The sequence below is a fragment of the Gobius niger genome, assembly GCF_951799975.1.
Source record: "Gobius niger genome assembly, chromosome: 17".
NCBI classification, from domain to species: Eukaryota; Metazoa; Chordata; class Actinopteri; order Gobiiformes; family Gobiidae; genus Gobius; species Gobius niger.
The window spans coordinates 26,037,707-26,061,499 of NC_136868.1; the positions used below are offsets into that span (position 1 = coordinate 26,037,707).

The window sequence follows — 23,793 nt, forward strand, 5'->3', positions numbered from 1 at the left end:
CCTTTTCCTCAGGACCAGATGCCTTTACCTTGCCAGCAAGCTGAATTCTCGCTGTATTTGTGAGTTTACAAACACATGAGAATCCATCTTGAAGCGCTCTCAAGTCTCGCCTTCAAAAAAGACACTAATTAACAACACGGCGATCACAAATAAACACAAGGGGCTGCAACACAGAACACGAACACACATAACTATGTTCAATGGATTGTATCTAATGAGATTGATGGATTGTATTTTATTTAGTGTTTATAAATGTGAATAACTGTATGTTATACAGGCATTGTTCCAAGAACGGGTAAAAAGTGTGCTTTTTATTCTCCATTTTTTCATACCCTAAATCCCATTTTAGTTGTTATTATTCCAAGATTGAGTTAAGGTCAGCAGTTTGGACAGTCATAACAACAAATACCACAAATACACAAATATATCGAAGATACAAAATATATACTTTATTGATTTTGTGCTTTATAGTTATTGGTATTGTACAGTTTTATCGAGACACACAAAAATATATCTCCTTGTGTACTATATACTATACTACTGTACGATATACTAAATAGTATACTATCCAACTGTACTACACTATATTATGTGGTATTTATTTAGAACCCAGGCTAGTTTCGCTCTGCCTCTCAGCCACAACCACAGCGAGCCCTCCTCACCTTATCAGACACTACCCTGCGGCCGACGTGCGCTGGCCCCTTCTAATTGCGCACCCATGGGTGACTGGCTCCTCCACGCCCAGTTATGAGCAGCAGTGAGCGCGCTTTGACACGGCGCACATGCATGAACAGCCCGTGGCAGGAGCAGTCTTTGTAGCCGCGGTATCCCTCCCACTCACTTCTGTAGCGCTGACGTGATAATTATAGTTGTATGCTGCTGATTGGGCTCCTCCACAGTCGCCCCGCTGCTTGAAATAAACCTAAGCCCACAACGCGCTATGACAGTCGTACACATAGGCATGTACGTAGAGGACATGCGAGCGTACGGCCACATTGGAAATAAATTTGAGGCCCATTGAGGAAAGTGACAGCGCTTGACAGTCTATAGGGGAGCACGGGGTGTGCGTGTAAGCTTTTAGGATGCAGACAGACAAGTGGGTAGACAACAGGATCTATTTCTGTACAAGGATGTCTTTCTTTCATTCAGTTTCTTCTGTTAAGTCTTCGTTTAAGTTTGTGGGTGGTTGGAGCTCAACGGTCCCACTCGCTCGGGTTCTGCAAGTAAAAGGTCCTGTCATTATCCCGTAAATTCAAGTCATTAAAGTGCTTGGGCTTCAGTAACTTTTTGAAGGGACTGCACATCTTGGAGCAGTTTTCCCACACACTTCCACGTGAATAATATTATTTTTTCAAATAACAGTACTTCTAAAGTGTGAGTTTTATATTGTAATACCTTGAAAATAAAACAATCTCCTTTTTCAGAGGATTTTGTAAATAAATAAATCCCCCCAAATATCCTGAATTAGCTGCAGCCTGTCATGAATTAAATACAGTGACTCTTTGAATTTAAGACTATTATCATTTCTGTAAAGCACAACTTAATCTCAGAACAAGTAATTCCACAAAGTACAGTGGGATTACTCGGACAAGTCAGAAGAATAGAAAGCCCAAATGCCTGTTTTCTATGACCTGCAGCTACAACGAGACGGTCAGCGTTCTCTGATGCTGTGGGGGAGATTTCGGACAAAGCAGTTCTCTGGATGACCCAGACCAGACAGAGCATGAGGAACACGTTTCACTTCAGTTATGGCGGCCCATTTGTATTCTTTGCTTGTTATCTTCAAATACTGAACAGCCTTGCATTAGCATAAACACAGCCGGCAACGAGAATAGTAGAAGAAGAGAGAGAATCGACTCCGGCGGAGGCTGCAACATTGGAGCTGCGCAGAAAGCTTAAAAAGAAGTTAAAGTTACTCACAAGGTTACTACCACGAGGAATCCCCCGATAAAGTGCGCGTTTTGATTTATGGCCTTCCCTCAAGGAATTACTCCCCCATTCACGGCCGCATTCATGCACCAATGCACACAAGCACTGTAGGCACGGGGGGTTAAATGTTTTGCACAAAGGCACATCAACAGTGGAAGCTGAGGGCAACCCCATCTTCACAGTACTTGATTCTGGTCACTTCGGATTTGAATATCTAAAAAAAAAATAGTAATCGTCCATTTTCTTGCTTCTAACGCATTATCTTTGAGAAAACCATGTTCACTTGTAGCTCAACCACTGAGTTGGAAATGTTTTCAGTAGAGACACTTTACACGCAGCCTGTATTGTTTGTGTATTTATATCTTTATTGACCCTGTAGGGGATTTGTTCTCTGTGTTCAATCTATCCAAGCAGTACCACAGGGCAACCGGTCAGGAGCAGTGGGCGACCGCAAGTGCAGCGCCCGGGGAGCCATCTCCATATCCTGAGCCAGGATTTTGGACAGGATTAACTAGGAAACTAGAGGAAACTGGAGGAAACTGAAGGAAGCCAGAGCTCCTAGAGGAAACCAACACAGGCACTTAGCTTAGCAATACTAAACAGACACTTTAATGATGATAGGACGGACCATTGAAGGAGATCTTGCGGTTTTGGAAAAATAAACAAAATCACCATTATTTTCCCCATATTGATCTCGATTTTTGTTTAATCTTTTTGTTTGCCCTCGCATAGGAGCCCCAAAAAAGAGCAGCAAACAGAGCCATCTTCACGAAGTTTTCACGTGCTAACAGCCTAATATGTACATAAAGAAATACTAGTAAAGTGAATCCCTGGGTTTGATCTGAGAGGCACTGCAGCGTCCGGATTCTTTTCCCTCTCTCCGCATATGTCGAGAGTTTTTGCAAGCTTTGTTTGTGTTCAGAGGGATGATGGTTCTTGAAATGAATAAATAAGTTTGTTGTATTACCCAGTTTAGTTAAAGCGATCCACTGGCAGTTGTTACAGACGAACTCCCTGTAAACAAGTGTTTTTTTCTATGAAAGGATTGGCCAATAACCCTGTCTTTAAAACGCACCACTATTTAGATCGACTTTTCTTAAAATTGCGATAAGATAAAAAAAATTATGAATTGCCCAGCCCTAGTTGTTGATGCAAAGAACACGAAGCAGACGCATTTGAGCAGGTTGTATATAAACCAGAGCCAGATCAGGACCTCCACCTGGTACCCAGCACTTCTGCGCGCCACTTTTCTCCATTTTACAGTTATCATCTAATGTGAGCGTGAACACTAAGGACCAGATGGCTCCCTCGGCTCCTCTCCCTCCTCCACTCTCTCTCCGATACTTCGCGCCTTCCCTCTTCGCAGCTTACCTCCCTGGCATGTGTGTGCGTTGCAGTGTGGGGGTGTAGTCTCGATTTGGTGCCAGTGGCCAAACAGACTGATGCACGCTGACATTTTCTGGGGCGATAGAGCTCTCCATCGACTCTTTCCCCTGTCAGCTACGTCCGGCCTTGTTTCCGACACTGGGGCCCGGGGACACATGTGGGAGAAGACGCATACGTGCTGAGGACACCTACTCGCAGACCATGGCTGTCAGGAGCACTGTCGAAGTCGTTCTATCGCCGTCAAAAAACACTTTGGTAATGGAAAGTGACAGGGAGGAAGCACGTCCAGCTGGAGCTTCTGGATGTGGCTGTAGAAAGTCTGATGGAGATACAGGTGGTTGTTGTTTCATTGCTGTTGTATTGCTCTTGTTGAATATCTTGCAGTCATAGTGACATTGTAGACAACATCAATGGAGGTGGTTTTACATCATGTTTTTGTGTTTCTATTTTGGTGCTGCAGCTGGAGTAGTAGATTATTTTCAAATAGTACAGTAGATTTAAGTTGTCGACATAGGCCTTTGTAAAAGCAGCAATTTGCAAAAATGAAACATAAACAGACTACACATTAGTGTGTTAATATTAGGGATGCACCGATCCGATAATACTGGTATCGGATATTTGAGCTGGTACTGGAAAAATTACGATATCAGGTATTGGCTACAAATATCCGATGCTGAAATGATGCCTGTTTTGACGCTCAACATTTTAAAAATATAACTTTGACCAACTAAAGCCCAGTGACTATGGGTATGCGGTAGGGCTGAAAGATATATCGTTATCGTATTGATGGCGAGATATAAACATTCAAGATATTAAAATTACCAGGAGTAGTTTGGCATCCGCACAGTAAAGTGAAGATTACTGCGTGGATTTCAAACTACTCCTGGTATTATTACGCCTTACAATATAGTCCCTCCTTTTATCCGCTTAGAAAATCCACATTGTTTAATTTTGTGTAATTATACTTTGTAGTGTAACACTTCACGTAACCATATTTAAATAGGGAAAACGTGGAGGAGCTTGGTAGCTTCTATCTTGACCTGTTTTGGAGCTATAGAGGAGAGAGGGAGAGGCTAAATGCTAACGCCGTCTGCGCTGTGTTTACGTGACTGAAGGCACGGGTGAAGATCAGACAGGTCCTAAAGAACTCGTCAAAGCTAAGGTAAGAACATATCTCAGTGTGTAAAAACGGTGGCCTATTCCTTTAATATCGGATATCGGCAGATACTCAAACCGCCAGTATTGGCATCGGAAGCAAAAAAGCTCTAGTTAATATATCTCTCACCAAAAAGGATACTATCATGACTCAGTTACACAATATCCTTTCTGAAAATATAAGTTGCAATGAATCAATCAGCTTCCTCTGCATTACCCAGCACTAAAAATAAAACACAACTATAGCAGCAGTCACTGTGCACACTCGCTGTAGCGTACAGCTGTCAAGGCTGGCGTCTGACTCTCTCTCCTTCTCTCTCCTCATCAAAAACGCTCCGTCTCCGGGAAGTGACAGGGAGGAAGCGAGTCCGAGTCGCGCTAGCTGTAGCTCGCGGCGGGAGTGGCAGGACATATCACCATGCTGCTAATGCGTTTTATATAGCCATATCTTTGGGCCATTTGTGAAGCACCGCTCTGCCTTGTCGCCGCGCTGGAGAACCTCGCAGAGGGACAAGGAAAGACGCCACAAAGTTTTCAAACCACTTCATTACGGAATCAAATTTGTTCAGCGTAATGAGAGATACGTTTTTATGTGAGTGCGTGTGCCTTCAAGAGAGCGTTTAGCAGTTTGGAGGCATCTGTTCGCTACGTGTTGAAGGGTTTCCTCGAGTGCCTTGGAAAGTGCTGGATTCTACCATTCATTTGACATTACCCAACAGTGGCCGGGTTAATCACTAAAATAGCAATGAGTCAAAGCTAAAACACATCAAAGGCTGTGTCTAAAATTATATGATACATTTTCACAGGAACATGGGGTGTCTCTGAGGCTGTGCCAAGACATGCACCCCCTATGTGTCCCTGCTAAGTATAGCGCTTAACTCCCCAAAAAGCATTTGACTTCAAGGGTTTGTCTGTGGATTTGTTTTATTATTTTCTATGTGTTTTATAAAACCAATGAAAATGGTAAAAAAAAATATGAATGACTACAATTTAAAACAATGGAATAAACGACAGTCAAAGGGCCACAAAATTCTCTGGCCAGGTTAAACGCCAGTGAGTAAAAGTGCGTTATTAAACAAGACTTAAAAGCAACAACAGAGGGTGCAGTTTTGATGCCTTTACTTCTTTATTTATGTGCCTCAGTCATCTGGATCATCTGGGATATGTGGTGCAGTGAACTCAGAATGACGCAGGCCAAAGGAGTATCTGGGAGCATTGGATTTCGTGATGGTCACCATCTCTGGGCGGTAGGTCCCGGGCCCCGGTGTCTTGGTGCCCGCTGCGGGGGCAAAATTGCGGCCCGTTATACTGTACTGAGGAGGCCTCTTTTTGATGAAGCTCGTGTCCACAGGTCTGTAGGCAGCAGGACCTGGCGTCTTCTTGAGGTCTTCAGCGAAGCCGCCGGTCTTGCTGCGTCCACACAGGGAGTACGTGGGGGCGGATGAGAAGACCGAGGTTTTGGCTCCCAGGATCTCAGGCAGTCGGTAGGCAGCAGGGCCTGGTACTCGGTCAGTTGTAAGTTCCTTTTGTCGCCCTGACAGGGAAAACGCAGGAGCACAGTGGAATATAGACTTGGTGGCATTCTCAAGGGAGTACTGCCCTGGTGCCGGGACCTGGAAAACACTAGGATCCTTGTGCCGTCCATACAGGGAGAAGGCAGGTGTCCCGACACGGCCGACTCGTGTGACATTGGAAGGCACCATGTACTGCGGTCCAGGGGACCGATTTGAAGGAGGCTGCGCATGGCGTGTCCCAAAGCTGTAACTAGGTGCTTTTACTTTAGTCAAGCAGTGCTTCTTGTCCCCTGTAAGTCCGGACAGTGCATACTTTGGCCCAGGGCTTCCATACATGGCATTGATCGGACCCCTCGGTCTGTGGGGCCTCCAAGACCCAACCCATGGCTCAGTGCTGGACATCGCTGTAGAACACAGAGCAAGAGAGAAACTCAATCAAACGTTTCATTTACTTTGGGGGAAATGTCTATTTAGTGACACAACTACAACTTCTCAGAGGCAGGCAGTGTCCTACGTCTACTAAGTAGAAGTACCATGATTAAATCATCAAAGTCAGTGTTTCCCAACCAATGCCACTACTGTAAGCTAAAGTGCATATGACAGGTTTAATGCGTTTGAAATGATTTGAGTTATGAGTTATTTAGATGGATAACATCTGTTTTAAGTATTACCATTTTATTTTAGTGAAGCTGCAATTTAATGAAGAAATGTTGGGCAGAAAAAATTAAAATGTAATTTTTTTGTACACAATTGTTTTCATGTCCAACATTAATGCTAGCACAAAGAAAATGTACGTAATATTTTAGAAAATTAACAAACTAAAGTTTTTTTTTAAAGCTTTTGAGACGCTAAAGCCAAATTCAAATGGTTACCTTGGTTACGCGCTAATCAGTGATAAAAACAGTTTTTATTTGATGACATCAAAATCCCCTCTTTCCGACATAAAAAGCACATGAACACAAACCAACTGAGGACATCTCGGGAAAACAAGCCTCCAAGTTCACATGAAACTATAAACATCACTAAAAATGTCAAACTAATAATTTTTGCTAAATCATGTTAACTATGTTTGAGAAAAAATGGTGCCTAATGTGTCATATTCACTTTACGTGGCAAAAGCTCATTGACGACAAATAAAAATTAAAAAAAATAATGAAGTTGATGTTTTATCATTCAGATAAGGCTGACGTGCTTTTATTCAGCTCACGTCTAAACTCGGACCACTCTGATAGTCTGTGGGTTTGCAAGTTGTTAACTAGTTTAGCTAATTACGACGAGTGGTGTTCCAGGGCATTTCCTGTACCATGTAAGCCTGTTTAGATGCCGCTATAATCAGTCAGATCAATGATTAGAAGACAAAAGTGTTACCTTGAAAACCTGTGCTGTGTCCCTGTGTTCTCCAACTCGTGCCCTGAAGTCAAACCACAACATGTTTGGAGCTTTTCACCTTCAACATGACAAGCGTTGCCATGGAGATCCCTCAGTCATTGTGCGTGAAAGTGAAGGAATAGTGCATGTGACAAATCCTTTTGTAATTATGACTAGTTTGACGGATAATGTCTGTGGTAAATATTAATCATAGTTTTACTTCAGTCAAGCAGCAAATTAATGAAGAAACGGTGGGAGGAGAAAAAAAAGTTTTATTCGATTTCGGTTAATGACATTGGAATACTGTAGAAGGGAATTCTGACTCTGATTTCTCTGTTTAGTTCTACACCTAAGGAGAATCAATCAATCAGTCAATGGTTTAGTATAGCCCAATATCACAACAGGATTATACAGGACATTAAGACAATAAAACAAAACAGTAAATAAGACAATGTAAAGTTCAGGTAAATGAAGTATCCAGGCAGACATAATGTCCAAATAAGCGTCGGCAGCAGGTGGGTCCTTAGAGTCTCCGGCACGGTGAGGAAAAACTCAAAAACTCAGCGGGAGCAAGGCAAGGCAAGGCAAGTTTATTTGTAGAGCACAATTCATACACAAGGCAATTCAAAGTGCTTCACATTTGCATAAATACAAGAAAACAAATAGAATCAATAAAAACATCAACAAAAAATTAATCAATTACAGTAAAAGGCGAGAGTGCAGATAAAATACTTTCAGTCATATGCATCGGTAAAAAGAACTGTTTTCAGCCTGGATTTGAACATTGTCAGAGTTGAGGCCTGTCTCACATCCTCGTGAAGACTGTTCCAGATTTTCGCTGCATGAAACTGAAACGCAGCCTCACCGTGTTTATTATTGACTCTGGGAACCACCAGGAGGCCCCTCCCTGAAGTTCTCAGGGCCCGAGATGGTTCATACGGCTGTAACATGTCAGAGATGGACTTTGGAGCTAAACCATGAAAAGACTTGTAGACAAGCAGAGCTGTTTTAAAGTCTATTCTCTGAGTGACAGGAAGCCAGTGCAGAGACCGGAGCACTGGACTAATATGGTCGTATTTCCTGGTTCTTGTCAGGACTCGAGCAGCAGCGTTCTGGATGTACTGTAGCTGTCTGATAACTCGTTTAGAGAGGCCAGTGAGTAGGCCGTTACAGTAGTCTAGCCTGCTGGAGACAAATGCATGGATAAGTCTCTCTAGGTAAAGAGAAACCTCGGGGAGAACCACAGAAGGATACATCCACTCCCCCTGAGGAGCCGGCTATTCCGTTAGCCTCCTTTTGCCGTTAACTTTAGCTATCAAACATAGCCTATTATTTTTTTTAAATCCAGGTTTTTTCAGCTGTTGTAAAACCATGTACCACATTTAGGTGAAGCCAAAGCCTAGATAGAAATCATAAATCATTTACAGACCTTAAGAGATTTTACGTAAGATAAGATTTAGCGTGTGAAAGTTAAATGCTAAACCATTATATTCCTTTAGGTTTCCATTTTTTGTGAGCTCAGATACACATCCAATGGCCACTTAACATCGTCTTATAAGATCTTAAGTGACCACAGAAAATGTATAAATACCATGAAACGCCATTCTTTTATATAGGGCCTGGCTTCACCATTCATTTGTATGGGTATAGAAGGCATAATACAACACCATTGAGCGGCTAACAGAAGTGTACGCATTTTTAGAAACAGGCTCAGGCTTATAACATGTCTATGATTTCTATGCCTCCACCTAAGTCACTTCCTGCCCATGTCCAATTAATAAGGAAGCGAAATAAAGAAATCCACAGAAAATGTCAAACTAAGGAAGACTAGGTCACTTTTTAGTACAATTTTAAATAATTCATGTGTGAAAATTGTGTATAATGTGTCATATGCAGTATTTACGATGCACCACACACCAAAGAAACACAAGAAATATAAGGTTCTTTTGGTCACATTGTACGGCAGGTCATAACGTTTATGATGGTATTTTTCCAAAATGGTTCCCAATGATACCTGCAGTGTAAAAGTGTCGTCAAACCAAGACAGGAATATTTTTTTTAACTTCAGCCCATTACAAGTTTGTTACATTTTATCTCAGGACCCAAAAACCTGTTCTTTGGGACTATAAGAAGGTCTTAAAGCAGTACTAAGTAACTCTTCCCCCTAGATGCCATAAGCGCAACTGCAGGTGTAGTAGCAAGTTACGATTTTTTAATTTATTAATTGTCTTGGAGAGTAGACAGGAAAGGTGAAGGGAGAGAGGGTTACTGTGCATCCAATTATACAATAGAAATATTTTTTTTTCACTCAAACTTGGCTGTTAATACTGTTTAAAGTGACGTTAGCCCGCAGTTAGCTTTGCCCGTTAGCATGTTAGCTTCTTCTTCGTGATTACACTAGTGTGTATTGCTTTCTCCGCACCGGGGGCAGTCAAGTTGCAAACATGGTTTTTTGGCCAGAGACACCAGGGGGAGATGAAAGACCCTCCAATCATCCCATAAACACTTGTATTACCCCCACAGGGACTACGAAACGGATTTATTAAGGTAAATAAGTTACTTAGTACTGCTTTAAACACATACACTCAAATCTAATGAAAAGTTAATTTAACAGCATTATTGGGTCTAGTGGTTTTATGTTAACAAACATTTGACATTTTATAGGCAAAAAGAGGAAAAAAATTACCTTAATAATTCCAAACATTTACAAATTCAACAGATATTTTGACATGTAGATCAGACTATTTTGGGGGGCATCTTTCTCCAGCAACTGCAAAAACAAAGCCCATTCTCCCATTCCTTTTTTCATGTCTTTAAAACATTGAATTGAACCAGCCTGGTTTCGTCTTCTTAAAATTTAAGATGGCCAAATCCTTGCCCAGATGTTCTGCCTTGTGCCTGAAAAGCCAGTGAATGTTTTTTTTTCAAAAAATATTGGTGCCCTGCGACTGTCAAACAATGATGTTTTGTAATTCTGCTGTCGATATCATTTGATCATTTCATCTTCATTTTGTCACCCAGTAGTCCTACTGCAAAACATCAAAGCAGAGACCGGGTTCCTCTGGTGTTCTTTAGAGCTGAAATTGTATCTGAGACGAATGCTCTTTCCCGGTTCCTCCTCTGAGACTGCACTGCACTGGCGAACGGGTGTAACATTATTTATTCAATCTAATTTCACATCCACTTTTGCACATCCATTTTCCTGCTTGCCTTCCTATTTGTTTGGCCCCTGGCTCTGTCCCCTTCCCCTCCGCTGCGCCTCCTCTTTCCCCCCAACCTTCTTCTCTGCTGACACTGTAGACGTGTCCATGATGTAAACTGGTGTAATGCCTTCGTTGGTGAGATCTAAAGCAAACTCCATGGTATGTTTTGATTATTCATAATAGTATATTGTCTGTGGTTGCTTTTGTTTTCTAGATTTTGAGCAACAGAAAAGGACTGCTGCCAGAGCCCAACCTCGCCCAGCTGTTGACCAGCATGACCAACCCGGCTGCCCTGCAAATCCTTATGAGGCCGTACCACACTGGCAAAAGAGGAGGTAAAGACTGTGCATAGTGTTTGGAACGGCTCCTCACTCCCGAAAAACACGTGCCAGGTCAATGTTGAGGCGCGTAGGCACAAACATGGGAAGCAGACCAGAACTTGGGACCAGCATCAATCAAACATCAGAGTCAATTTACCAGAATTGTCGAAATATTTGCAGGACAGAGGAATCACAAATGCGCAACTCCACTCAACATTGGCCAAGCACATATTTTGGATGTGAGCAATCGTTTAGTTGCGCTGCACCGGATTCAGTTGATTTATTTTGAGACTGAAAATAAAGATAAAACTTGTGTCAAACTATTTATTCCTCATTACACATTTGAGAGGAGGTAATGTGTCGTTTAGACGCAGTGAGTAAATACAGATGGGGGGGGAAGTTCAGTGTGACAGGTGGATGCTTCATTGTTATTCCAGGATCTAAGTTTGATTGTTCAGAAATGATGCTTTATGAGCGTGAATTATTATGTCGCCAAACCTAGATGACTTTTCACAACTCATCTATATGGAGGATGTAAAAAAAAATCCCATCTGGTGAAGTTTCGGAAGTTTACAATTAGCAGAGAAAATATTGTGCTAGGGCTGCTCGATTATTGAAAAAATAATAATCACGATTATTCTTGTCATAATTGAAATCACGATTATTCAAACGATTATTTGTTGCCTTTGAAAAAAAGTCTTGATTTTATTGATATATTTAGTTATAAAAATAAAAAACGATGCTGAATATTGTCTGTTTTCTGAACGTACGCCTCGATTAAGGAGAGGTCTCTGTTTCACACCTGCCCCCTGCTGGCCAGCCCTCACACCTGCGCAAGCAAACTGAGCAGCGTGGCCTGATGACATCATCACACAGCGCCGTTTGTTTTTATGTCAGGCAAAAGCATGAGCCACGGCATGAGAAATGTGAAGGGAAAAGAATCCCAGCCCCATGAAATAATGCAAGTCTGCTTTGCCAGAAAAAAATGAAAAAGGGGGGGGAAATAAAAAAAATAAAAAAATAAAAAAACTTTTTTTCCCGATTATGCTAATTTTGTAATCGTTTAGTATAATAATCGACATCGTAATTGAATTCCGATTAATTGCACAGCCCTCTATTGTGCAGACTTAGTTTAACAGAGGCGCTTGTATGCATGATTGATTTGGTGCTACCATAGGAAGACATTTCCGAATGGGTTTACTTGTGACTGAAGGTACACTCAATGCTGCTTGACGTAACAAAACACAAAGTATTCTCATAAGACACAAACTCTTATTTAGTAGGTCTGCAGTGTACAGTGTAGCCCCTACCACTCCAATCTCTAGTTCTGTCTCCAGGTCCCTCGCTGATCCAGCCTTTGCTGCAATCACCTCGTCATTATTTGATGAATGGCTAATCAGGTATTAAAATGAAAGCCGGTGACATTAGCAGAACAAATGAGAAGAGGAAGCGGAGACGATGGAGGCTGAAAGGAGAGCTCTTAAAGAAGCGCACGCACAACTTAAAGTCTAAAATTAGGAGCTTGATTAAATGTTAAACTTTCTCTTACCTATTCTGGAAGCCAGCTACTATTAGCGGTGATGGTTGGCTACATTCATTATCATAGAGCTCACTTGCACGCACGCGAGCAATGGGGGGTGCAGTTGTGTATGCGGCTGGGGCTGCTCTCGTTCAAAGGCAGTACATACAGCCCAGAATATTAACTATCAGATCAGAATGGAACCACACTACTTTGTTTGTCTTTCTGTGGCAGTTCTAAAGAATGGCTTCTTGGAGACATTCTCCAGCTCTGGGCATTTTATTGATTATTAACTCGGCCAGCAAAGACAGATTTGGTGCAAAGTTCATTGGGCCGCCTGTCCGTGTGCCTCCTAGTGCAAAAATGTATGATTAATGGTTTGGTAGAACAACTCTGTATATACTCTCACGTATAGATCAGGAAAAATAATCACAATGATCTGGCCTCTGTAGGGATGTCCTGATCCAATATTTTGACACTTCATGTTGGCCAATACTGATCTGATACAATCTTTTTGTGTTATTAAAATGTTACATAATACATACCATTATCTATTATATATATTGATTATGTATTTTAGGCTATATGTTTACAGGTCTTTCTATACATATGCAAGGATTTGGATTTAGCTGTAAATGTTACATTGGAATGTTGAGTAATATTAAGGCTAAAATGTGCATTTCATATCAAATCAGCATTTTAAGCCCATTCACAAAACAACATTTAAGTAGTAGATATTATAGTTTCAGCTCTATCTGCCTCTAAAGGCCATTTAGGTCTATAGCATGATGTTTAGGGCCTGTAAAAGACATAAACACTAGTTGGACCACATGGCTTATTATTATGCACATATTATGCAGACAAAAGTACCAGAGCACCGTCATGCTGTTGAATGTGAAAGCTAATGTCAGCACTGCAAAGGTAACAAGGAACTTTTCTCATGTTTTAAGCGGCAGGTTAGCGATAGCATTGTGGGTGCTCCAGTGGCGCCGGCCTGCAGGTTTACCGTTCCGTTCCAATCCGATATTCTCAAAACGCCTGTATCGGCTACAGATCGGGACATCCCTAGTCTCTATTTAAACTGGGTTGGGCTAGTCACTGTTTTTCCCTAATAAAATGTACTATATCATGTATCTATATATGATCATCTCTGTGGTGTTCCTGCCTTCTTCTCAGTAAAGAAGGCAGTGTACAATGTGATATCATCTGCAACCCAGCACAAAATGGTCTCTGATTTTGTTTTTCAGGAAAGTTTGCTCAGCACAGCAGCCTGCCATTCCTCAGGCCTCCGCTCACCGCAGCGCTGCTCACTCTGGGAAAAGCCCACCAGGTTCACTATCAACAATTCCAAAGTATCTTTTCAATGTTTACAAAACTGACTCTGGCCGTCTTTGTTTCCCAGAGTGCCATGATCGGTAACGGCCTGGTCCTTCAGAACCTCTTGCACATGCAGCTGGCTCAACAGCAGTTACTTCACATCAAAGACAAGCGCGTGAGCTCTGTAGGCACCTGCATGTCTCTATAGTGCACTCCTTCATTTGCATAGGTTAGCCTTAAGGTTCCCCTACCCATGCCCCAACATTTTCATCGCCTGCATTTACCGCCTAATGAAGCCAAACAACCAGAAAAACATGCAAACTAATTACTTATTTCTGAGTAAGAGAAGACCTTGAGGTGAGAATCCCTCGCTCCTTCTCCATTTGCATATCTCCCTCTGAAATGTCTCTGCTGTTTTTATTTATTATAAATGTCAAAAGGAAAAGTCACCAGAGAGTGTTGTCTTTAAGTAGCAAACAAGTCCTTTATGCGATGCAAGTAGTGCAGTAGGTCACGGGACTAATGGGGGAAACTTCTTAACGATTACATCAAAATTTGAAGAGAAAAGTAAATAAATAAATCCCACCCCTCTCTCCACAAAAAAGCAAAAGGCTAAGAATAAATTTTTGTCCTTTTTAAAAACTATTAATAAAAAGAGCATTGCATTACAATCTCTGAACCGTTGCACATTTTCACAACATGATGCCCATTAGTAATTCATTATAGCACTGTAGTTACTCTTTCCACAAAGTAATCCCTTTAGCTGTCTTCTGTTGTAACCCCCCTCCTCTCGTTGTGCGTCTCCTCTCAGGTCTCCAGTCTTCTCGGGGACCCCTCCAAGCTGCTGGTGCAGAAAGCCCTGTCGCTGCGGCCTCCCGGGCTGCTGTCTCTGGGGAAGGGCCTGCTGGGAGACTCTCCCTCAGGTGAGCCGCAGAGGTTTCTTAAGCATGCGAAGTGCAATGTTGTTTCAAGAAGCTTTCACACGTGCGATGAACACAAACAGGCTATGGAAGAGCTGCAGCGAGGTTTCCAAAAGAAAAGAAAGGCAGCGTTCATCAGGGACAAACCAAAATGACATGGTTCCTTTTCTTTTGGACAACCTTTTGTCTTAACTGGCTTAATTTGCGTTTTTTTCAGAAACCTTTGCATTACATCTTACCAACTTAAAGCAGTACTAAGTAACTTGTTTACTTTAATAAATATTTTCGTAGTCCCTCTGGGGGTAATACAATTGTTAATGGGATGATTGGGGGGTCTTTCATCTAACCCTGGGGTCTCTGGCCAGAAAACCACTATTGCAACTTGACTGCCACCGGACCTGTGCAACTAACACGTTAAACAGTATTTATATATTGTTTAAAGTGGTGTTATATAATATTTAGTATGAGTGAAAATAATTATCTCCATTGTGTAATTGGATGTGCAATATCCCTCTCTCCCATCGCCTTTTCTATCAGCGTAGTATTTACTGTTATGGGCAATATATAAGTTAAAAATCACAACTTGCTACGACACCTGCAATTGCGCTTATGGCCTCTAGGGGCAAGAGTTACTTAGAACTTAGAACTAGAACTAAAAAAAGGTAAATAAGTTTAATTAAGTCAAAATGGTTGTGCAATGTGTATTCAGAACGCTACCAAACAAGATCAGGATTTGTAGTTAATTCCCAAATAAGCAAAAAGAATGGCCGACCCGACCCTATTGTATTTCTCACGCCACCTTTGAATCTGCGTGCTCATTTCTCTTACAGAAGCACACCCCCGTCACCTGCCCCGCACCATATGAGCACAGACACATGCAGAAGTCAGAAAAAGAAACGTGTTGCAGATATTTAAGGCGCAGATAACCATTGAGTCGTCTCGTTCTGAAAAGGTTTTATTTTGAGGTGTAAATGTGTCCAGAAGCACATCATCTCCCGTGCCTCTGCTGCGTTGCTAACTGAAGTCACGTTCAAAAGCACCAAGTACAATACATTGTGAGGCGTTTCGGGAGCAATCAGTAAGTCAGAGTGTTTACCTTAGAACATTGAACCATGTTACAAAATGAGACACAAAAATCTGAAAAAAACATTGTGGAGTGTCTTTGAACCATTTGTCAATATCTAATGTGTAATGATAAATCTGAAAGTGAAGAGAATTGTCCATCTCTCTCACAAGTGGACTGGTTTTGAAGCAGACGCAGCAACAGTTACACGGCACTAACACAGCCAGGATTTAGCATCATGACCTACCAGTTCAGTTGCATTTGAGATCCTCATGAAATGTGCATGAACCTTAAAAACACTAAGATGCTTTTTACCTCGTGGACATCAGGCAGGCACAGGTCTTTGCCGAAAGGTACTTGTCGAACACACTATCAAGGATATAATAACAGCAGATGTCTCACATGTTAGTCCCTAGTGTAAAATGCTATTTGCTCCCAGTCACATGGGACCAAGGCTGTAGAGATAGGAAGAAGGTCTCTCTCTCTCCATCTTAACAAAGACTTCTTTAAACATCAGCTTTCTTTGCTCGAAATGTGACTACAACACGCTGGCAGTTTTGTTACATGTTACATCAAACCCACTTCTTCAACACAGCACCATAGGGTGTCTTTCACAATGGATGAAATTACTCGGTGACGTGACGATCATTTACTGAACCTGATCTGATTGTCTCTTAAACGTGAATTTCATTTGTGGAAAAAGCTTTTTTTTGTAACCTGTTTTCTGTAATTGTTGCACACATTTATATTTATGGGTAAAATCCTGCCCAGTCGTAAACTTGGATGATTTGGAAACAGATGTGCCTCAGCGCTGAAAATGTGAGCTGGCATATTTAAAAAGGTGAAACTGCAGCATATAAAAACGAGCCGGGATTTGAATGGCTTAAACTGATCCCAAAGATTCAATCCCTTTTAAAGACCCTTCACGTTGGTTGATTTAATCTAACTGCAGTGGTAATGGAATGATATTACACCAATATTAGCATCACTTAATGCTGTTTTACTGTAATATTAATTCTAAGTATACTCATGGGTTGTTGGCCTTCAGAGCTCTTGAAGCCAGACTCTCGCTTTGCAAACAGAAGCGGTTGCTGCACATTTACAATTCAAATGTCCAGCCGCATTAGCTGTGTTTAAAATGGAAATGAGAGGCTATATTATAAACGATATAAACTCGTGCTCTTTGGCGCACACATTTATGTTCATTTGTGTGTCTCTAACGCATTGCTTTTGTAAAGTATCTACCGGGACTTTCGCTTAAGGCTTGTTAGAACTGATTCTCTTTATTGTGCTGCGGAGCCATTTATCACTGCAATATTGGATTTCACGTAAGTGCTGTTTATCAATGTGCACGCTCACTTCTGCTATGGCTTCTTGGCCTCACACATTCTCTCGTCTTTTGAACGTCACACCGTGTACGTCGGTGTGTACAAATGCGTGTTTATTAAACCCCGGAGTGAGTGAAATATTGTGAGATTGGAGAAAAGCGCCGGCTGTATGATAACTGATGATGTATGAGGGGAAGAGTCATTATGTGATATTACAATGTTGTACAGAGACAGTCGGCCCACACCGACTAAAACCAAGCCTGACTCTACGGTCAGTCTCATTATTGGCTTGGTGCTGTTTAATCAACAGTATTTTCTGGACTATAAGTCACACTTTTTTCATGTTTTTACTGGGGGTGCGACTTGTATATCAAAAGCCCTGACAGCCGCTAGAGGGCGCTCTAGGCTGGTGTACCAGTATCTGCTACTGCGAACACAAAGCCACCAAACAGAAAATCACGTTCTGCAGATTACAAGCTGCAAGTAGTGAAATATGCAGCTGTAAATGGTAATCGAGCAGCAGAAAGAAAGTTTGGCGTGAGCGAGAAACTTGTGAGGGACTGGCGAAAAGAGGAGATTCTTCTCACTGCAATGAAGAAAACAGAGGAAAGAGTTTGCAAATGGGTGCTTGAACAACGTGCTGCCGGGAGAGGCTTGTCAACGGCGCCTGGTGCGACTTATACTCCGGAGCGACTCATAGTCCGGAAAATACAGTACAGGTTTGGACTTGAGGGGAATAAAATAGAAACTGTTTTGGTTTTAAATTGGACTCAAGTTGAAAGCGTTTGATGTTTACACTACTTGTAAAAGCCCATTTTTATTTTATTGTTTTACTTTTTGAAGCTTTTAATCATGTGTTCTAGTCTCATCGAAAACATGTTACAAAACCAGTTGACTTTTGTCCATTAAATATATCCTTAACTCCTGGTAGGCATTTTGAACCCAATTCTCAGAGTTTGTAAAGGTAAATGGTTGCTTCATACCCCTTTGACCGTAATGTCTCTTGGCTTTTCCCTTTGCCTGTGTAATTCTTTGATTCCTCTCCCCTTTCCTCATCTGCAGAACTGGGCCAAGAGGCTGTCCCGGTGTCCAGCCACAATAGCCCAGTAGGAGTCATGTCTTACCTCCAGACGAGGGCCTCCACAGGGGAGCAGAACAGCTGCCTCTCCCTCTCCTCCACCCCCACGGCGCCCCCCACCACCACCCCCTGTTCCTCCGCATCCTCCTCTTCCTTGTCGGGCTGCACTGACCGACAGCCGGCGCCCCCCGGGACCATGGTGAGCTGACAGACATGACAGACAGCTCTTCGGTGACCCTTCAGCTGACCCCCAAAGGAGCGCATAGAATGATCAGAACAGCAGGGTGTGCGTTAACTGTATGTGTTTCTTCGTTCACCGGGGATAAGATATTTTCTCATAGTGCCAAAACAAGTTTCCAGATGAAAGACAACAAACTGAGCCACACCTGCATTGTCACACAAAGGAAACTGTGTGTGTATTTGTTGTATGTTGAAAACAGTTGCCTTCATGTTCATGTTCATTGCATATAATAAAATAGTCTCCAGGTCCTGCTTTTATCCCAAAGTTCAGAGCAAGGCAATGCAAGGCAACTTTATTTATACCGCGCATTTCGTACACAAGGCAACTCAACGCGCCGGTGCTGGCCCTTCTGAGGCCCTAAGCAAAAATACACTCGGGGGCCCTACAGTACGCATCCCATGGTTATTCAACGAAGATCGATTCCATTTACGGACAAAAACAGTTCCACTGTGCAGTAGAGCAGGGCAGAAGTGGAAAATAATGACCTTAATTCAGGCCCCGTCCCTCTGTGTGAGAACCACCAACCACTAAGCCACTGTGAGACTGGGATTTAGGACGACTACTAGTCTATTTCCCAACTTTTTAAAATGGTAAATGGCAAACAAACTGAAACCTGCACCTAACGGTTATTTCTGTCTGACCACTGAGGATTAGCCTGTGAGTCGCCCAATTTGTTTTAGCCTGTGCATATTCAGAGAACCAGAGTTACTGTAAGTAACTGCGTGCATGAGAACCGTGTGGATTCAACTCATCTTTGAGACAAATAGGCCCGTAATAATGAGACAATTAATCAAGGAAACAACTCCGTAGTTTGACTGAGATGTGGGGCCCTTGTGGCTGCAGGGGCCCTATGCAACTTGCATAGTTTGCCTATGGGAAAAACCGGCTCTGCCCAAGTTACATACGCTACAGCAACATAAAACCTATTAGTTTGATTCGATTATTTGCTTCAAAACAATTGGCCTGCGAGACCGGCTTTATATCTGATTTGCTAGCATGTATTTAGCTAACGGTGACAGCTCAGTCATCCAGTCCTTGCTGCTAATGTGTCTTTTCCATGCACTGATATTACCATCTTTGGGAAGTGCCCTCATGCCACATTTACGCAGGACACGACCACTTTCAACGTACCTAGACAGTGACAGACAGACAGACAGTCCTTCTGTGCGCAGTTGTTTACCATTTCCTTGTCTCCCCCGCGGAAGATGACATTCTTCACCTTGCCTTGTCTGTCTGCCCCGAGTGCTCCGCCGTCTGACTTGTGTCGGGTTTAAACACTGCACGCCTTTTCGAATACCATCATAATAAGTTAGTGTAGAGACATAATCACTTTGCCAGCCTTCTTTTGGGAGCACACTCCAGTCCCCAGCCTTTTTAATAGAGTCTCGGTGTAATTAAGGTGGCACACAGCAGTCCTCTCAGGTTACATCCACCGCTACTTCATTATAGCAGCATTACTAACCTTATGTTGCTATGGTGAAATGTTGCTTTTGTTGCTGCAGACAAAATGTGACTGGAAGATATCTTGTTTGTTTTTTTTAGGTTAACAATGGACAGAGTTCCTTATTGGGAGATCCGCCTAAAGAGGTCCGACTACCCTCCAATCCTTACCTGAACTTGGCCAGTGTGATGCCAAGTGTTGTCTTGCAAGGTAATAACATACACTATTTAGTTTGTACAGTATATTCAAGATATTATTGCATTTCAGTTTGAAGAAGAAAAAAATGAATGTAGCAACTAAAATGACCTCTAATCTAAAATACATTTGTTCTTTTGCGCTGAAGTCCTTATGTGTATACATATTAAGTAGCCATGTGCTTCTGGTGTGTTCGTCAGGCCTTCATAATAGAGCTGGAAAGGCCGTTGGACGCCAACAGGGCTGAAAAAAAACAGTGCCAGTCAACCAATCTGCTGCTATTTGATTGGTTAAAACATACAGAGTGACATTGTAGGAGAGTGTTGCATTTTGCATTTTTGAAGTCCATAAATCGTTTGTGGGATGTTCCTGAGCCATTCTGCACTCAAACTATGTTTATCACAGCGCCTTGAATTTGTTAGTAATCTATTGACAAAAATGTCGGCTTGTATCTTGTAATACCCCTGCTTCCATATTGGTCTTTTTGACGTCATCACTGATAAATTAAAAAAAATAGCTTTTCACTTCCTTATTAGACACTGACAGGAAGTAACGTAGATAAAGGACAGCAATTTTAAACTGTTGCCGTGTCAACCATGTCACATCAATGGGAAATGAGTCAAACTGCTATGGAATTTTACCTTCATCTATGTCACTTCTATGTAGCTTTAAAATCTATTAAAAATAACTTTTCTGCCCAACATTTCTTCATTAAAATTGCTGCTTCACTGAAATAAAGTCATAATTATTTACTTCCAACAGATGTCATTCATCTAAATAAGATTTTTTTTATAAGTCATATGCACTTGAAGGTTTGGGTTAGGTTTAAATGGTAAATGGTAAATGGTAAATGGTCTCGACTTATATAGTTCAGGGCAGACAAAAGAAACAGTAAGAGCCGTGAGCTTTTAGAAAGGTGGAAACCCAAACCCAAAGCTGTTACACTGATTTCTTGTCACAAAATTAGGTGCAAATACACAGTATATGCATGAATATAAGGTGTCATTTTTGACATCGGCTTTCTGGAAATTCTCAGTATCTGTCCCAATTTTCATTAACGTGCCCTAATTTATACCCATCGAATAGGTTTTTTCTAGTTTCTATGCTCAAACATTAGTAATTTAAATAATGTAAAATACCAATGTCTCAAAATCCACAATTGCACATCGGTCCTGTTAACGTGGCTGTTTCCTGATTCCAAGTCTTAAAATCTTCAAAGTCTCCGTATATGTGCTCTTTCCCCAGGTTCCATGGGAGCTAAGGCGGCGGGAGGGCCGCCCGGCTCGGCTGTGTACACTGGCCCCGTGGCTCCTGTGGTCTCCCAGACGCCCAGCTCCTTTTCCCACAGCGCCGTCACCACCACAGCCCCGTACAGCACCGATGCCGCCGCAGACTACAGCCAGTACAGCCAGGCATACACGCAGGTACTAGACACACTCTCTGACTTTCATTTAAAAAAAGAAAAGAAAAAAGACTAAACCAAGTCAACAATGATGCTATTTTTCCCCCCTCTTGTTAATGAAGTCAAAAGCTTATTACGGAAGAGATTTTTTTTTTTTTTTTTTTTTCACCTTCCCCTCTCCTAATAGTGTTAAAAGTTGTCACAGGGGCGGCGGTGGAGAGTTTTGACGGGCAGATAGATGGATTCCTAATGAGAGGAGGAAGCACTGACAGAGTGAGCTGTAACTCCGGGAGGCAGGAAGCCGAGTGGAGCGCCGATATTTGGACAGACATGAGCACGCAGGATTTGGCAGGGACTAGCGCATCTCCCGTCTGTCTCCTCCTCTCCCAAACGCTCCACTCAAGAACACCCATGCCGTCTTCCTCCAGCCAGTTTGTCTCCCTCACACCCCTCGTCTTTACTGTTTTTTTTTTGCCTCCTCCTTTCCCTGGCGTTTCCTCTTTCATCCGTGTCACTCTGGCTTCCCCCGGCAGTAAAGTGGCATATCTGATATTTGCAGCGGGATCCAAACCCAATTTTAAATGTTAATTGCAATCTAATGCTGCAAAACAAACGAGTCATGATTAGATAGGCAATAAAACAGCCGGTTTAATTTGTCGAGAAACAAGAAGGACGAGGGAAGGAGAGCCGTCAGCAAGAACAAAGGCTTTTGGAAAGAAGTGAGAGGCAACTTTAAGGGATATGGCAAAGTGGTGAGGGTTTAATATAGATTTTCCCTGTCCCTAAACTTTCTAATCCGATTTGCTGCTTTATTTTCAACAACAGCATAGTTTGTTTACCTGCAGTTTCAGATGCTTCCCGTAGTTCCTGTCTGTGAGAAAAGTGATGGGGTTGTAAGTGTCTTGTAGGCGGCTTACAGGGTTATGCCACACAGTAGGGGACACCACCTCCAGGACCCCATCTCAGAGTGCCTCTCTGATCCAGTAGGTAAAAAGAAACTTGGTAAACATTTTCAGTTAGGAAGACGAAGATTTTTTTTTTTTTCTTTACCCCAACACAGTATGTAAGCTGTTTGTTTTTGTCCAGCCAGTCACATCCCTCTAGATTTTTGCAAGCGACTGATCAAGCGACTGAACTATGTCCCCCCCTGTAAGCCTGTCCTATCTCCACAGCAGCAGGAGCACTACCACAGACTCTACCACAGTCCGCCCATGCTTTCACGTATCGCTTGGTCAATGTCTCTTTCTGCGTCTGCAAAAAAAAAAAAAAATAGTGATTGAAAGAAACCCGGGGCAAGAGTTACTTACTATTCCTTTAAAGCAGAACTAAGTGACTCATTACCCTAGAGGCCATAAGCGCCACTGCAGGTGTTATAGCATGTTGCGTTTTTTGTACTCATTAATCGTCTGTGAGAGTAAATACTACGCTGACAGAAAAGATCAGGGGAGAGAGGGATGTTGTACATTGTGCCACAACCCAATTACACATTGGAGATAATTTTTTTTCACTCAAACTTGGCTTTAAACACTGCTAAAGTGTCGCTAGCCCACAGATAGCTTTGCCCGTTAGCCTGTTAGCTTCTTCCTCATGATTCCATTAGTGTGTATTGCGTCTCCGGCTTGGTGCGGGGAAAGTTGCAAGAGTGGTTTACTGGACAGTGACACCAGGGAGAGATGGAAGACCCTCCAATGATCCCATTAACACTTGTATTACACCCAGAGCGACTACAGCAAGGATTTATTAAAGGTACACTGCGTAACATTTTGGACTACACTGTTGCGGCAAAACAAAACATGCTCCTAGTGACACAGAAAATGCTGTTGCTGCAGTGTGTAATAAAAGAATGGACTTGGATGAGAAACTAACCTGTTTAAATCTCAAAATCTACCGCCTCTCGTCACATCTCCATGGAGACGAGCTGGAGACGTACCCATCCCAGTAAAGTTTACAGTCATATCTTGGCAGGGGTGAGCCTCATAAATGTTTGTTTGTATATTTTTGAGGTATTTTTCAATGATGAAAATATCTGTCATAAAATAAATGCTTGTATTTCAATTGCATTTATTGGGTAAAATTCTACACGGTGTGGCTTTAAGGTAAACAACTTACTTAGTTCTCCTTTAATGGAACTTGTCGCATTTTCTCCCTCATAACATGCAGCCCTACTATAGTATAACTTCAAACGAACCCACAAAAGCTCCACAGTTTATCACAATCGATTTCCCCTAACAAGCTTTTCTGTGACTTGCAGGAAGCCATGCAGCAGTGGTACCAGCACTACCAGGCAGCGCAGGCCCACACCTACACCACTGCCCCGCCGGAGGTCACGGCCGCAGAGTACGCCAAGGACCACACGCAGGTAGCACTTTTTTTCTTTTCAGCTTTTTTGCGACTTCAATGTGAAAAAAAAAAGG

At 42.3% G+C, this 23,793-nt stretch overlaps 2 protein-coding genes across 3 annotated transcripts in view; one reads left to right on the forward strand and one right to left on the reverse strand.

Annotated features, from left to right (window-relative positions):
* raver2 (ribonucleoprotein, PTB-binding 2) overlaps window positions 1-23,793 on the forward strand; it is a 113,660-nt gene that overhangs the window by 74,727 nt on the left and 15,140 nt on the right. Inside the window, exons 6-13 of one of the 2 annotated variants that reach the window (XM_079575590.1) lie at window positions 10,770-10,890; window positions 13,642-13,724; window positions 13,797-13,895; window positions 14,523-14,634; window positions 18,085-18,299; window positions 19,884-19,992; window positions 21,223-21,401; window positions 23,631-23,738. In XM_079575590.1, the coding sequence (XP_079431716.1) occupies window positions 10,770-10,890; window positions 13,642-13,724; window positions 13,797-13,895; window positions 14,523-14,634; window positions 18,085-18,299; window positions 19,884-19,992; window positions 21,223-21,401; window positions 23,631-23,738 (1,026 nt within the window). The remainder of the gene's footprint in view (window positions 1-10,769; window positions 10,891-13,641; window positions 13,725-13,796; window positions 13,896-14,522; window positions 14,635-18,084; window positions 18,300-19,883; window positions 19,993-21,222; window positions 21,402-23,630; window positions 23,739-23,793) is intronic. The other variant, XM_079575591.1, reaches the window with a different exon arrangement.
* On the reverse strand, window positions 5,610-6,474 carry LOC306977259 (ciliary microtubule associated protein 1B-like; the record flags this gene model as incomplete). The annotated part of the gene is made up of 1 exon (XM_079575465.1): window positions 5,610-6,474. The coding sequence occupies exon 1, from the start codon at window positions 6,384-6,386 to the stop codon at window positions 5,610-5,612; it is 777 nt and encodes a 258-aa protein (XP_079431591.1). The 5' UTR covers window positions 6,387-6,474.